Source organism: Nilaparvata lugens, chromosome 1 (assembly GCF_014356525.2).
Source record: "Nilaparvata lugens isolate BPH chromosome 1, ASM1435652v1, whole genome shotgun sequence".
Classification (NCBI taxonomy): domain Eukaryota; kingdom Metazoa; phylum Arthropoda; class Insecta; order Hemiptera; family Delphacidae; genus Nilaparvata; species Nilaparvata lugens.
In genome coordinates, this window is record NC_052504.1 from 3,564,730 (window position 1) to 3,580,021 (window position 15,292).

At 34.1% G+C, this 15,292-nt stretch overlaps 1 protein-coding gene across 1 annotated transcript in view; it reads left to right on the forward strand.

Moving 5' to 3' along the window:
- Window positions 1-15,292, forward strand: part of LOC111055400 (spatacsin) — a 67,119-nt gene that overhangs the window by 6,473 nt on the left and 45,354 nt on the right. The window contains exons 4-8 of the mRNA XM_039432884.1: window positions 468-735; window positions 6,115-6,298; window positions 8,313-8,476; window positions 12,253-12,435; window positions 13,895-14,082. Of these exons, the coding sequence (XP_039288818.1) occupies window positions 468-735; window positions 6,115-6,298; window positions 8,313-8,476; window positions 12,253-12,435; window positions 13,895-14,082 (987 nt within the window). The remainder of the gene's footprint in view (window positions 1-467; window positions 736-6,114; window positions 6,299-8,312; window positions 8,477-12,252; window positions 12,436-13,894; window positions 14,083-15,292) is intronic.

Consider the following 15,292-nt stretch of genomic DNA (forward strand, 5'->3'; position numbering starts at 1 on the left):
AGCTATTTTGAATTATTTAGGAATGTGACATTTCGTCAAGGAAAAACGTTCTAATTATAGAAATGAGAAAATAAAGATTATCATATAAAAACTACGACTACGCCCCGTCTCGGAAAGCCAATTTTCTGACTCCAGCTGTTTAAAGTCTAGAACTTAGCCAAATCCCGAGCTCGGACACCAGCCCTTAATATTGCATCAGTAAACCGGTATCAGTTACCCTCCATAGAAGGCATTGACAATACAGAGGATCGGCAACGTTGTTCTCCTATATTTCTCCACTGCCATTATAACGTGGACCTCACTCTAGCTAGCGCACATATCGAACTGTTCTCTACCGCAAGATATAAAATTTTTGTAACATGTGGTTATCAAATAAATCCATTAAAAAAACTATTTGTTTAATCACAATCTTAACTTGAATAAATTTGTAATTTTTATCAAATCAGCTGAATTTATGCCGGTTTCAGATGCTCTACTATTGGACAAGTTGGACGCTAGTACTTGTTGGAAGTATCTGGTTGGGACCAACCGTTTGGATCTGTTGAAACTGTGGATTAAAAAGGACGGGAATGAGTCGACCAGTTGTCCCAATTGGCCTGGTGAGCAATTCGACCAGTGGCCCATAACTCAACAAATGGTCGACTGGATTCCCGAGGCTGATAACTGTTTGGAGAGCACACGGCAGATTCTACTGGATTGGCTTGCCTGGTGGGTACAATTTATTATTGAAGGAGCGTCAGCGAGCTCTCACTTTTGACTACTAGAGGCCAAAGTCGTTCTACGTCTGTTTGTATGTTCTACAAAAGCTTTAGAAAGAATTGATCAATCAGCCTCAAATTTTTAACATGTATTCTACGAACCTTTTTACTGGTTAAGCTCGTTGGACAAGAATTCGTCTTTAATGGATTTATCCATAAAATACCATTGAAAGTACATAAGAAAAAAAATTGTTGTGATTTAGTCTGCTGGAGAATTTATTACCTGTAATTACTACAGTTTTTCCATTCATTCATAACAGCAGCTGAGGCTATTTGGGAGCTATCACACAGACAGTCCTTCATGCTCTGACACATGATTTCAGCTGGTTAATGTACAACATAATCTACGACTTTTACATCAATAAACTGATACGGGTTGAGATATCATTTTCATTCATTTTCTTTTGGATACTCTGTATCGAAATCATGTATCTATCACAAGACCAACTTCTCATTTGAATAAATGAATTTGGATTCATATGAAGGACAGAAATGTTGAAAAGACAGAGTAATTTTCCATTCCAAATAGGATCCCCAATGAAACCTACTGTCAAATTATTCTTGTAAAAGAAATATTCAGCTGTTTTCATAATTTTCACCAACTCTGTATGATTAAAAGTTGCGGGTTTCAAAGATTACAATACATCAGTTTTTGAGCGAGATCTCCAACCCAGGAAGTCACTAGTTATTTGTATACAATAGCCTACATTAGCATAGAATATCGGGGCACCGAGCTTCGCTCGTTATTTATTTATTGAATTTTGATAAACCGAACACAATTCTTTAAAATGATTGGGGAAGTACTAACAGGCACAGCCAAAAACTGTTTCTTTCCCGAATTTTGATTTATAAACTATAAATAGTCTAAAAAGTAGGTTATGTTTCATACACTTGAATTCAGGTTCAATTTTCTGTTCAAACATTTGAAAACAAAAAAATTATAATTTCGATTATTTACAAACCAAATTGAATAACAAAATAACACTCACTAATCACTTGAAATTGTCAAATAATAATCAACATTGAAAATTATGATATACTCTAGTTTAGGAGGATTATCATGTCATGTCAACAAATCAGATTATGTTGATCAAATCGATTGAGTTGTCTAGCTAGATAAAATTTCTCGCTGATTGATTATGATTACACAGCTGGAAATAATTCTGTCTCTCTCCCACGCAGGCACATGCATCTTCTGTTATCGAGAGACGACGAAATTATCATCTGTTTTCCAAGGATGAATTATCCTTTAAATGTCTTCCAGCGAGTTTTCCAAAGAATGAGACCAAGTGCAATCGAATATTTATATCATAAACCTACTATGTTCCAAATTTCGTGTAAATCGTTAGAGCCGTTTTCGAGATCCGTAAAACATAAATAACCAGTTATATAAATACAGAAATTGTTTGCTTAATATAATAGGATAAATAACAAATTCTCAAATTACAATGCAAGAAACAAGAGATATTGTAATAGCGCTAAATCCAATGAATTCAATTTATACTAGTTTGAATTCAATTCAACTTATACTAGTTTCTCAATTTCTTGATGAATAAATAACTGGTTTTGCCAATTTTAAGTCGTTTTATCTGATATGGATAACTATTACATCACCTACCTCTACTAGAATATTTATTTTTGAACAGTCCCATGTTTACATGTTTATTAAATGATTGTGTACTGGTTGCCATTAGTTGAGGCTACTAATGTCCCTGTGTGATGAACGGCATTTTGTCCGAACTCTAGTAGTGGCGGTCATTACTGGCAGACACAAGTGGACACCACTAATGACACCAATTTGAGTTCTATTTTAGTATTGTCTTGAAATATCTTCTTGTTGGTTACAGTAAATGGGTTATTAACCCAAAACAAGTGGACACTAATGAACCTTTGAGCTTTTACTTTATACTTTTACTTTTGTAATGGGGTTATTACGATTGGAAATATACTGGGGGTATTTTATGTATGATATTCTATTGAGCTGGTAATTTAGAGTTTTTAAATTGAAAGTTCAATGAACAGTATTTTGTCTTTTTTTATTTTGTCCCTAAATTCAATTATTGTTTTGAATATCCATCAATTATGTAAGCAAGATGGGGAACGGTGGGAGAAGCCCCCACCAAATATGTAAGGAGGGAAAAGAACTATGATAACAAAAGAGAACAGAATAACTAGAACTTTAATTAATTGGTATCTTTCGGTTTTACATGGTTGAATATGATAAATATTAATTTTCCTTTATTCCAAAAAGGTAAAATATAAATAAATATACAAACACAATATTAAAATGAAATTAATGGGGAAAACATTCGCTTGCTGCTAATGATGATTCAATCTTTGTGGTTATGAAAATTAAGAAAAATGATCTTGTCCATTAGTCACCTACCTTTTGAAGATGGCTTCCCCCTTTGGCATTCACTGGTTTAATCGCGAATTTACAGTTAGTATTTTAGAAAACAAAAATTAACTGAACCAATGAATAGGCTCAGAACCCGTCTCCCTTAATAATACAATTATTTTTATACTGCCCGATCTGTGACAGAATAACTGTATTATAAAACGAAACGAAGTCTAGCCTTTTTCACTGGATCAGCCGGACTTACTCACAGTCCTAACGAACGAGCTCAGCCCAAAAGCTAAATTTTGGGTAATAATATAAACTCAGTCAATGCCAAACATGAAAGCCATTTCAAGTACATATTTTTATCTGTCGCACAAGTGGCACGTTTGTTATTAGAAACAGAGAGAAGCTAACGTTAATATTGACAACAAATAAAATAAACAATCTTTCTGTCGATGACAAAGATTGTTCAAAGACAAAATACTGTTCATTGAACTTTTAATTTAAAATTCTAAAATCATGATCAATATGAGATAAATATATGATTCATACTAGCCGTCAGGCTCGCTTCGCTCGCCATATCCGTCTAGCAAGGGGGCTCCGCCCCCTGGACCCCCGACTGGATCGTCCAAGAATGAGATCAGCAGGCTCGCTTCGCTCGCCTGCATTTTTCATTTGAGCATTTTTATCATATGTTAGGATAATCCAGTCGGGGAACCAGACTAAACGTCTGGCTAAACGGATATGGCGAGCGAAGCGAGCCTGATGGCTAGTAATATAATATTTCCAGGATTGAAGTAGCAGTGCCCAATCAATTTTTCCGCGATAAATGCATTTAAATCTTCAACTTGGTGCCAACCTAACAAAGTCAACTCAACTTAATGCCAACCTGACAAAATTATTAATTTAGTTGCCAGTTAACAACTGTTTCGAAGAGGTACTCTATCTAGATTATAGTTCTATAGTAACATATGATATGGAAATTTCAATTATAATTAAGGGATTGGGAGAAGAAGAATATACATGCTAAAAGACGAAATTTAAACCCTTAAAAACAAATACCCTTAAAAACAAACCCTTAGAGTTGAAATATTGCCAAAAGATTTCTTAGTGCGCCTCTAAAGGGCCAACTGAACATACCTACCAAATTTGAACGTTTTTGATCCGGTAGATTTTTAGTTCTGCGAGTGAGTGAGTGAGTGAGTCAGTCAGTGAGTGAGTGCCATTTCGCTTTTATATATATATATATAGATAATAATATATGTCCCATATGACCAGGTGGCAAAAAAATGAATATATTAAATGATATATTATCAGATATACCGGGATGACTTGAATTATGCTATCTACTTCAGAAGCCGGTGTAAATATAGGGTGAAACAGAATAACGGGAACTTTTAAAAACATTAGTGGGAAGGGCAAAAATGATTTTATTCAAACTAATGTAAAGTTCAAGACTTGCCATTTGAGAATTATTAATAACATCTATCACTTTTTGACAATTACTTCTTCAAGATGGCTTCCTCTGCACGAATACACTCTTGAAATCTGTGTTGAGATTCCTGAACGATTGCTGCAACATTTCAGCTGGGATATTGTTAATTTCATTTTGAATTGTCTGTTATGATTCAACCACAGTTATTGGTCAAGTTGTGAAAACGTTTGATTTGAGATAGCTCAACAAACAGAAAAAACACAGATTTCAAGAGTGTATTCGTTCAGGAGGAAGTCATCTTTAAGAAGTAATTGTCAAAAAGTGATAGATGTTATTAATAATTCTCAAATGGCAAGTCTTGAACTTTACATTAGTTTGTATAAGATCATGTTTGCTCCTCCCACTAATGTTTCATGGCGTTTTTAAAAGTTCCCGTTATTCTGTGTCACTCTGTATAAAACTTGGTAACCCTGCCGTCCAATGATTTCCACTGGCTGTATAACGTGAATCTTACTATAGTTGTTCTCCCTGTTTTCAGGGTAGTTGATAGGAATTAATTTTGATTTTGTTCAATATCATCAATATTCTTATTTCGAGGGTAGTTGATAGTTTAGTTTAATTAGAAAATTTTGATTTTTTTCAATATTATCAATTATTATTGACCGAACGAAGTGAGGTCTAAGATTCAAGTCGACGGTTTGGCATTTCTCTTAATGTTTATATATTTATATGTTGCGCATTTACGGCGAAACGCGGTAATAGATTTTCATGAAATTTGACAGGTATGTTCCTTTTTAAATTGCGCGTCGACGTATATACAAAGGTTTTTGAAAATTTTGCATTTCAAGGATTATATAAAAGGAAAAAGGGGCCTCCTTCATACGCCAATATTAGAGTAAAAATCAGACTATAGAATAAATTATTCATCATAAATCATCTGACAAGTGATTACACAGATGTGTGGAGAAGCCAGTCTATTACTGTGATTGTATAAGGTCTATAGTTTCAATCAAAGACAGGTATGCATCTTTAAGCTGGGTTTACACCAAAGTTATTAACAAAATGGTTATAACTTTATCCTTATAGATTCTATTAGATTGAACGGAAGTTGACAAACACATATGTTCATCATGTGTATGATAAGCTATGTTCAATCTAATACAATCTAAAAGGATTGAGTTATTAACATTTTTTAAAATAAATTTTGGTCTAATCGCAGCATTAAGGTCTTTGGTTTCAATATTTTGTTTTGCAGTCATGGTATTTTATGCGTGCCCATCAGTATCAATATTCTCACATTCGAAAAAACTAATTTAATAGGTGAATAAAAATAAACAAATGAACTAAATAATGCTGGAGAAATTATAATATTTTTTATTCTAAAAAATTAATTTTCATCAGATAGAAAGATCATCATGGAACTGGATGAATTATATAATATGAAATACAAATTCAAACATGAACTGAGTTTGTTAACATTTGAAACAGTTGACGTCTGGTACTTGTGGATGAGAATACTGCGTGAGGTCTACTGTTCACAGAACTACTAGTTATAAATATAATAATAATTTTTGTTGTAGAACTGACAAATCATGGCTGCAGCTGTGGAAAACGTTTACGAAAGTTAATGAAAGTGACTGGCAGCAGGAGTTTGTTCTAGAGCTGGTTGTAAAAACCGCCTCTTTCATCTCTAATGGAAACATGGACGCCTATCTGCTCAGTCATCCCTTTGTAGCGCTGGCAATCGCCATTCTTCAGAATAAGGTGAATTTTTTATTTTCATAAAAATCATTCAACATCTATCCTATTATATTAAGCGAGCAATTTCTGTATTTTTATATTTGGTTATTCATATTTATATGTTTATATTTATATATGTATATATTTATATCTGGTTATTTATATCCAACGGATCTCGAAAACGGCTCTAACGATTTTCACGAAATTTGGAACATAGTAGCTTCATGATATAAAAATTCGATTGCACTAATGTGCGACATAAATTACTTTTAACATGAAGAGGAGAAACCCAATTCTCCCTCCACAGTTTGTAGCATAGTCACAGACGGACATCCTGCGCACAATTGGATGCGCCGTGTCATTTCGCTTCAGGTTCTTGTGATGAACACATCTCCGTAACATACACAAACATATCACTTTGGAACATTACCAGTGGAGGGGGAGCGAAGCGTTACAAAGCTCTCTCACACCGACACAAAAGAAGGAGAATGCTGCTAGGTAGTGGGAGAGATTAGTGGAGGATAGAGCATCGGACCTCTCCGTCTTTGAGAAAGAGCCGTGTTAAAAGAAATTTATCTCGCACTGTAGGTCTCATCCCTGGGAAAACTTGTTGAAGGACATGACAAGGATAACAATTATTCATCATTGGAAAAACAATTGATAATTTCTTCATCTGTCATGAGATGCGTTGTTGGAGAGAAACAGATTTATTTCCAGCTGTGTAAATCAATCAGCGAGAAATATTATCTAGAAATTTTAATCGACTTGATCAAAATAATCTGATTTGTTGACATGACATGATAATCGGTCCTAAATAGACTATATCATAATTTTCAAAGTTAATCATTATTAGACAATTTCAAGTGATTAGTGGGTGTTATTTTGTTATCCCATTTTTTTGTAAATAATCTAAATTAGAACTTTTTTGTTTTTAAATGTTTGGAATGAAAATTGAACCTGAATTCTAGTGTATGGAACCATAGAGAAATAATAGCGTAAGTAGATATCCCATGGTATAGGACGTTTTATGTCGCAACTTTTGCTGTTATCCCAAGCCGATAGTCCACGTAGTTCTTTCCCGTGAAGCTGTGTGACGCTCGTAATCTCTCATACTGTGCCGTTCATACACTCTCATCCCAACAAAACAGTAAAAATCGACAGTAATCGGCTTGGGATAACAGTAAAAGTTGCGACATAAACGCCCTATACCTTGGGATATCTACTTACGCTATTTTTTCTCTATGATGGAACATAACCTACTTTCTGGACTATTTATAGTGTACGGTATAAATAAAAATTCGGGGAAGGAACAGTTTTGGGCTGTTAGTCCTTCCCCTATCATTTTGAAGAATTGTGTTCTGTTTTTAAATAGTTTATAAATAAATAACGAGCGAAGCTCGGTGCCCCTATATTACTATAATAAAGTAAAGAACTGGCTTATACACGTCCGAGATAGGAAAATTATGTTTGACGCATCATCAAGTCTGAACTACTGGACTGATTACCTTGAAATTTTGCATGTAGATTCTCAATTAACCGATGGTTATAGGCCTACTTTCAATTCTTCAAAATTTCATGACAGAGGTTTTGTTGAATGTCGATGGCTTCACAACAAATGATCTATGATTCAATATTTTTTATTTTAAAACTATACTCAAATTTCATTAGACGAGCTATTCTTCAAAAGATAGTACAATTTAAAAAGCACACATAGATAACATTATTCAGTTGGTTTCTTTTCATGAGAATGATGCCCACTTAAGGCCTAGACTTGTGCGTAGGAAGTGAGAGAGATTTGAAATTTGAGTGTGATTTTTGCTACCGTCCATAGCTACCGTGTTCAGCTACCGTCTATAGAAAGCATTGACAAGAAAGAGATTCGGCAACGTTGTTTCCTATCTTTCTAACGTGGACCTCACTATACAGGTGATTGTATAGGTAAGTTGTTTTTCTTGATTGTTCCAATGTATTTTTAAATTACTTCATTTAACAATCATTTTGAATTCTTGATGTCAATTTTGTGTTTTGTGTTTTTCAGTCGCTGGTTGACATTGAAGATGCACTTTCAATATCGCCGCTGTTGGCGGTGGGAGTACAGTCACGTGACGAGGTCGATTGCAAGAAGCAGACCTCGCTGTACGCTCTGTTGTCGGGGACCACTGCATTCCAAACCGACAACCTGTTTCAGTGGCAGCGGAAAAGGTACATACAGAGTGTCCCACAAATGGCGTAACAGCCGAAGACCATACTTTCTACATGTAAATTGCAACAATGTCCAGTGAAATTTTCTCATATCGACTTTAGTTTTCGAGATTTATTGATATTTTTGAAAAAGGGCTACTTACCGTCATTGAAACGTCAGTAACTATAGTGAGGTCCACCTTAAAATGGCAGTGTTTAGTTAGCAATGGTATTGCTATCCTTGTCTATCATTCAACAAATAGGATAGGGATATCTCTTTCTCGCTTTGCTCTGTGGCCAGATCGTCTTTTAACAAGGTAGAATTAATAATTGGTCCACCTTATAATGGCAGTGTTTGGTTAGCAATGGTATTGCTATCCTTGTCATTATAACGCGGACTTCACTATAGAAAATCATCAGTCAAAATATAATTATAAGGATATGGTTGTGAAAGTGAAGACATTTTAAACAAGATTCACATAATTTGTTCCTTTGTTTGAAGTTTTTGAACTTTTTATGAGCTCTCAATGTTTCACATTCATCGAGTTTAAAGCCAAATTTGAAACAGGTTTCTCTCGATTTTTTCAGGGTACCGTAACAATATACCGGGTGATTCAAAAAAGGACTTTACAACTTTGAAAATTCATAATCTTATTAAATCAAATCAAATCAAATCAAAATTGTTTATTGTCATTACAAAACAAATTGTATAACAAGGTCAGGTACATTTACAATTTATAACATTCTTCATTCATCAATACATGAATAAGTATGGTAACGTTTTGTAACACTAACAATAATAATAGTAATAACAAATCAACAATATAAAAACAGGACAACAACAATAATATTCTATATGTCTATAGATGTGTTATCAAGTGTCAAACATTCTACAAACTCATTAACACTATAGACACAAAGCTCACACAACATATCTTTCACGCATTTTTTAAAACTGCTCATATTTAATTCTCTGACTTCCGTTGGCAACAAGTTATAAATTTTCTTACCAAATTCATGAAAACTGTTCAGAGTTAGTTGTAAGTTACATTGACTTCTATGCAACAATGTCTTCTGGCGTGTTCCATAATTGTGAATGTAATTATTTGTCTGCATTTCATGCATGTAACTTTTTACATACAACAGACACTCAAGAATAAAAAGAGATGGAACCGTTAGTATTCTTAGCTCTCTGATCAAAGGTTTACAATGAGTTCTACAGTGGACATTAAAAATAGCTCTCACAGCTCTTTTTTGTAAAATCATGAGCTTTTTCATTTCAGACGAGTGTCCCCAAACCACTATGCCATATGACAAATGACTTTGAATGTGTGCATAGTAAATTGACAGCAATATATCAACATTGACAAAAGGTCTAAATTTCCTGATGAGAAATACACCCCTAGCAACTTTTTTACTTATATTTTCAATGTGTATGCCCCATTTCATGTTTGACTCTAACGTCACACCCAAAAACTTCACCTCCCCATTTTCTGAATAATTAGCCAAGGAAAAATTCATCGTTTGGGTTTTGTTGCTGTTCAGACTAAGTGAGTTGGCTGCTGTCCAGTCTTTTATAACAGTACTTGCATCATTTATAAAACGTTCAACTGAATTTAAACATTTATTATTTACCTGAATTGCCAAGTCATCAGCATACATGTATGTATTCACTCTATCGTCTCCTATCGCTAATGGTAAGTCATTAACATATATTATAAACAATGTGGGTCCTAATATGGATCCCTGAGGTACCCCTGATTTGAGAGGCAGATATGCTGAAAAGGACCCATTAAAATAAACCGATTGGTACCTCCCTGACAAATATTCTTTAAAAAGTTGTAAAGCAAACCGATCAAAGCCATAGTATTTCAACTTATATAACAATATATCATGGGATATTGTGTCGAATGCTCTACTCATATCATACCAGCTCCCCATGACCTTTTCTCTACTATCTAAAGCATCCACACAAGCTTTCACAAAATTACGAATTGCAGTATTGGTTCCTCTTTTGGATCTGAAACCATATTGTTTATCTGGAAAAAGCTGTTCACCCTCAAAATATTTAACTAATCGAGTATTCAGCAATATTTCAAAAACCTTAGCAATAATTGGTATGATTGACACTGGTCGATAGTTACTACAATCAGATTTAGTACCTCTCTAATCTAAAACAAGGTACAGAGCTGGTTTTGGTGTTGTTGTAAAGGAAAACACTTCAAGTTTTTTTACCTTGAACTAAGGATTTTCTATGTGACTTCCGTTGGTTATCCTGTAGACATTCCATCGATAGTCGATTTCTTCGCAGACTCGCACTAGCATTCCAGGTGTAACTTGCTCAACAGCAGCGAAAATCCTTGCTCTAAGTTCAGGTAGAGTGGCTAGCAAAGGAGGTACATACGCCATATCTTTTATGAAACCCCACAAGAAAAAATCCAGCGGTGTTAGTCTGGGGAACGAGGGGGCCATGCAATTGGCGCATTACGGCCAATCCACTGATTTGGAAAGCGGTCATAAAGAAAATCCCGGACGTTAGTCAGATAGTGTGGTGTTGCGCCATTTTGCATAAAGGAAACATTTCGTTCTCGGTCATTCTCATCGATCTGTGGTATCAAAAATTTTTGAAACATATCAAGGTACACTATGCCGTTTTTCAAAACAAAACACACAGCTAGCACGCTCGGGTCCAGTGAAGGCAGCTATCTTTGACGTAACTGCCGTTGTGCGGCGTGACCAGGCACTAGCTGACTACGCGAGTCAAAACTTGGAGTGTTTTTGTTTATAACAACACCAATACCAGCTCTGTACCTTTTTTAATAAGATTCATATGAATTTTCAAAGTTGTAAAGTCCTTTTTGAATCACACGGTATGTTCAATGATGAAAAATCTTTAACATTTATGCTTCTGCATTATGCAGGCCAAGATTGTACCCTAGTAGACTTCGTTTTCAAGAATTCCAGGTGCTTACTTTGAGGCAAACATATGTTAAAAGAATCATATTCATTATTCATTAATAAGAATAGTGATAAATTCAACTTAAGGAATAATCCATATAATTGGCGTCCCTCCAATCCATTACAATTTGATATTGACTTTACCAGCTTAAGTGTATGTAGACGTCAGTTTGAATATCAGTGTTACTTGTTTATAAATAAAGTCCCAACTGAATTACAAAATCCATACTGAATCTTATACTGGATTGGATTAGGATAAATGTTTATTTATCTTGGACTTTGTCACCTATAAATTTGGAAGAAAAATAGCACAATGACTACCTTATTATTTTATCTTCTATAATGTTATCTCATTAGTGTCATTTGCATTGTAAATGAATAAATAAATAAATTATCTAGGTTATATACATTATGTAGTGTTTCATTTTGTGTTATAAATTTTAAAAATATTTGTCATGGCTTCCTTGAATTGGTCATTTTGAGTTTGTCATTTGCTTGTGATTTTGTTACTTTGTCTTATCGTTTGTAAGTATTGAGAAGTGACCTGGTTTCCGTAATTTTATTTATTCTAGTGGTTTGAATAAGCTCTTTTTCTTTCTATTGACATGTTTGCTGTACCTAGTTATTCGAACACACTGTCGGCGCACAAGTTTTCTTTGCAGGTAGTGCCATTTTGTAAGTTAGAATATTTATTTTATCAATCTGTATTATTCTATGGCAAATAAATGAATTTGAATTTGAATATGCTTCTCTGCTTTTGTACTCCAGAGCGAAGCTCGGTGCCCCGATATTATTATTAAATTAAGCAGTATTAACAGTGTTTACTGATCTGTCCACAGATTGACACAACCGGAGAGCGATTCGCCGTTCCCCCATTTTGGCTGCAGTGAGTTGAGCGCCAAATTCGGTCACAAGCAGACGGTGCAGTATGTCGATTATCTGCACAATGCTCGACCCAGTTTCGCGTTTCTGCAATTCTTCCAGGAGAACAGTCGAGCTCACGGCAAAATTCCTGTCCGAATGTGAGTAGATGAAAATTTTCAATCGATATTAGAAGTGTAGCTCAGTTACTTTTGTGTAGTTGAGAAGTTGATATTGTGGTAATTATTCATATTAAATGAAAAAGATTAAGAGATTGTCAAAAATACTCTATAATAATAATAATTTATTTGCCAAAAACAAAATTACATTATAAAACTTACTATAATTTAAATTATACAATACAATTCGAATAATTTAAGTTTTTTACAATAGAACAAAATAAATATTACTTGTTGGCACAGCCGGCAAGGAAAATCTGAGCGCCTGCTGCGAGTTCAAAAGCTGAAAATGAACTATTACATTCGTGGAGACAAATAAAGAATATAATAAGAATTTCGGTTTTAAGACATAGTACAATTGATGAATATTCTGTGATTTTACATAATTGTGGTTGTTATACATATATATTTGGTTATTAGAATTTATACTTTAGGTAATGAGAAGTAAATGTGCTGTTTAGTCCAGTGATTTATTTCGTTTAAAAGAGTTTTTGTGATTTTATTACTGATGAATTTGAAAGGAATTTTATTAGAAAGTAGATTATAGTAGTATGTGAACTGGTGTCTACATACAGATAGTTTTATTAGATTGGCATTAAGTTATAATACTATAACTTACAAACAAGCAATACACAAACGGCTGACACAAACTTGTGGTTAAAAGTGAGAGTTTGTTGCGCTCGTTCGAACAAATTGTATGTAATGTAAAGTTGAGTAATGTTGATGATGAACTTATTCTAACTCTTGTTGAATGTGTGATATGAATTGAATTGAATGGGATAAGTCTATAATACTTTTTGTGTAGTTGAGAAGTTGATATTGTGGTAATTATTCATATTAAATGAAAAAGACTAAGAGATTGTTAAAAAACACAGATTTATTGATACTTAGAAAGACCGGTTTCGGTTATTACACCATTGTCAATCTCTGATAAACTCATTGTTTATTTATACTAAATTGAATTGAATGGGAAAAATCTATAATAGTTTTTGTGTAGTTGAGAAGTTGATATTGTGGTAATTATTCATATTAAATGAAAAAGACTAAGAGATTGTCAAAAACCACAGATTTATTGATATTTAGAAAGACCGGTTTCGGTTATTACACCATTGTCAATCTCTGATAAACTCATTGTTTATTTATACTAAATTGAATTGAATGGGAAAAATCTATAATACTTTTTGTGTAGTTGAGAAGTTGATATTGTGGTAATTATTCATATTAAATGAGAAAGACTAAGAGATTGTTAAAAAACACAGATTTATTGATACTTAGAAAGACCGGTTTCGGTTATTACACCATTGTCCAATCTCTGATAAACTTCGATATCAGTTTAAATTCTTCAAGATTTCATTACGTCAAGTTTTCATCTTCTAAAATAGACATTTGCGGAGCACGGGTTTGCTAGTCATGAATAAAATTGATGTGTTTGTTGTTGCAGGCAAAAGAGAGGCGCAAACGTGGCTCATGGCCTGGCGCTTCGCTGTGCGTTGGAGAGAGACAGAGATGTGCCGAGCGCCTGTGTGGCGTTCATAGAAATGCTAACAAGGAGCAGTTTGCCGTTGCGCGTCCATCTGGCCGCCATCAACGCCATCCGCCACTCTGATGACGTCAGTCACACGCAGTTGAGTGAGTATATTTTTATACAGAGTGAGTCATGTGTATGGGAACCCTTCAATAAATTGGAGACTGTTGTAGATATAATACTGTAACTTTCAGGAAAAGTTATTGGTCAAACACTAATTTTTGACGTACAACTGAATTCCAACCCCTCATAAGGGGGTGACTTAGGGGTTGTAACTCGAATATTTTAATTGTAAACACACATTGTGTGGTACATCATTTTCAAGGCCTTTCTAATACAAGAAAGATGACATCAATAAAAATATTCTATGATACTTTTATCCAAAATGGCGGCTGATTGAAGTTTGAGTTTTAAAATAAATAAATCTTAATCAGCCGCCATTCTAGATAAAATTAGAATAGAACATTTTTATTGATGTCATCTTTCCGGTTTTGTGAAGGCCTTTTAAATGATGTATCACACAATGGGTTTTTACATTCAAAATATTTGAGTTACAACCCCTCATTTCTTCAAAAACTAAAACTTCAATCAGCCGCTTTCAAACTTAAAAAGACCTTCAAAATGATGTACCATACAATGTGTGTTTACATTTAAAATATTCGAGTTACAACCCCTAAGTCACCTCATTATGAGGGGTTGAAATTCAATTGTAAGTCAAAAGGTAGAGTATCTGACCAATAAACTTACCCTAGAAGTTGCAGTATTATATCTACAACAGTCTCCAACTTATTGAGGGGTTCCCATACATATGACTCACTCTGTATATTACTAGAAGTTGACTAGAAGTCTTGATTGTTTGATAATCCACATGGAGTGGAGACATTTATAAGAGACATAGAGAGTGAAATCGTGCTCTCTCACGAACTGACACTTTACTCTAGAATTCATTTCTATTGGAGGTTATTGTTGGAATTATAGAATAATTGTGCATGTATCTCTATTTAACTGTATTTCTGTATTTGTATGGCTGGTCCATGAACAAATAAAATGATTATTTATTTACTAGAAGTTGACCCGTGCTTTCCACTGGGAAAATTTTGTGTTGTAAAATGCAATATCATTATGTCTATTGTATTATGTCAATGACGATGCCTATTGTACTGTGTTGTATTTAATGGCAAATAAATATTCTTATTCTAGGAAACATCAAAAAATAGAATAATTATTCATTAATTTGTCAGAATTACGTGGATAATCTACATCAGAGTTGAAAATTCGCAGCAAAATAAATGTATTTATCTTCGTCATGATTAT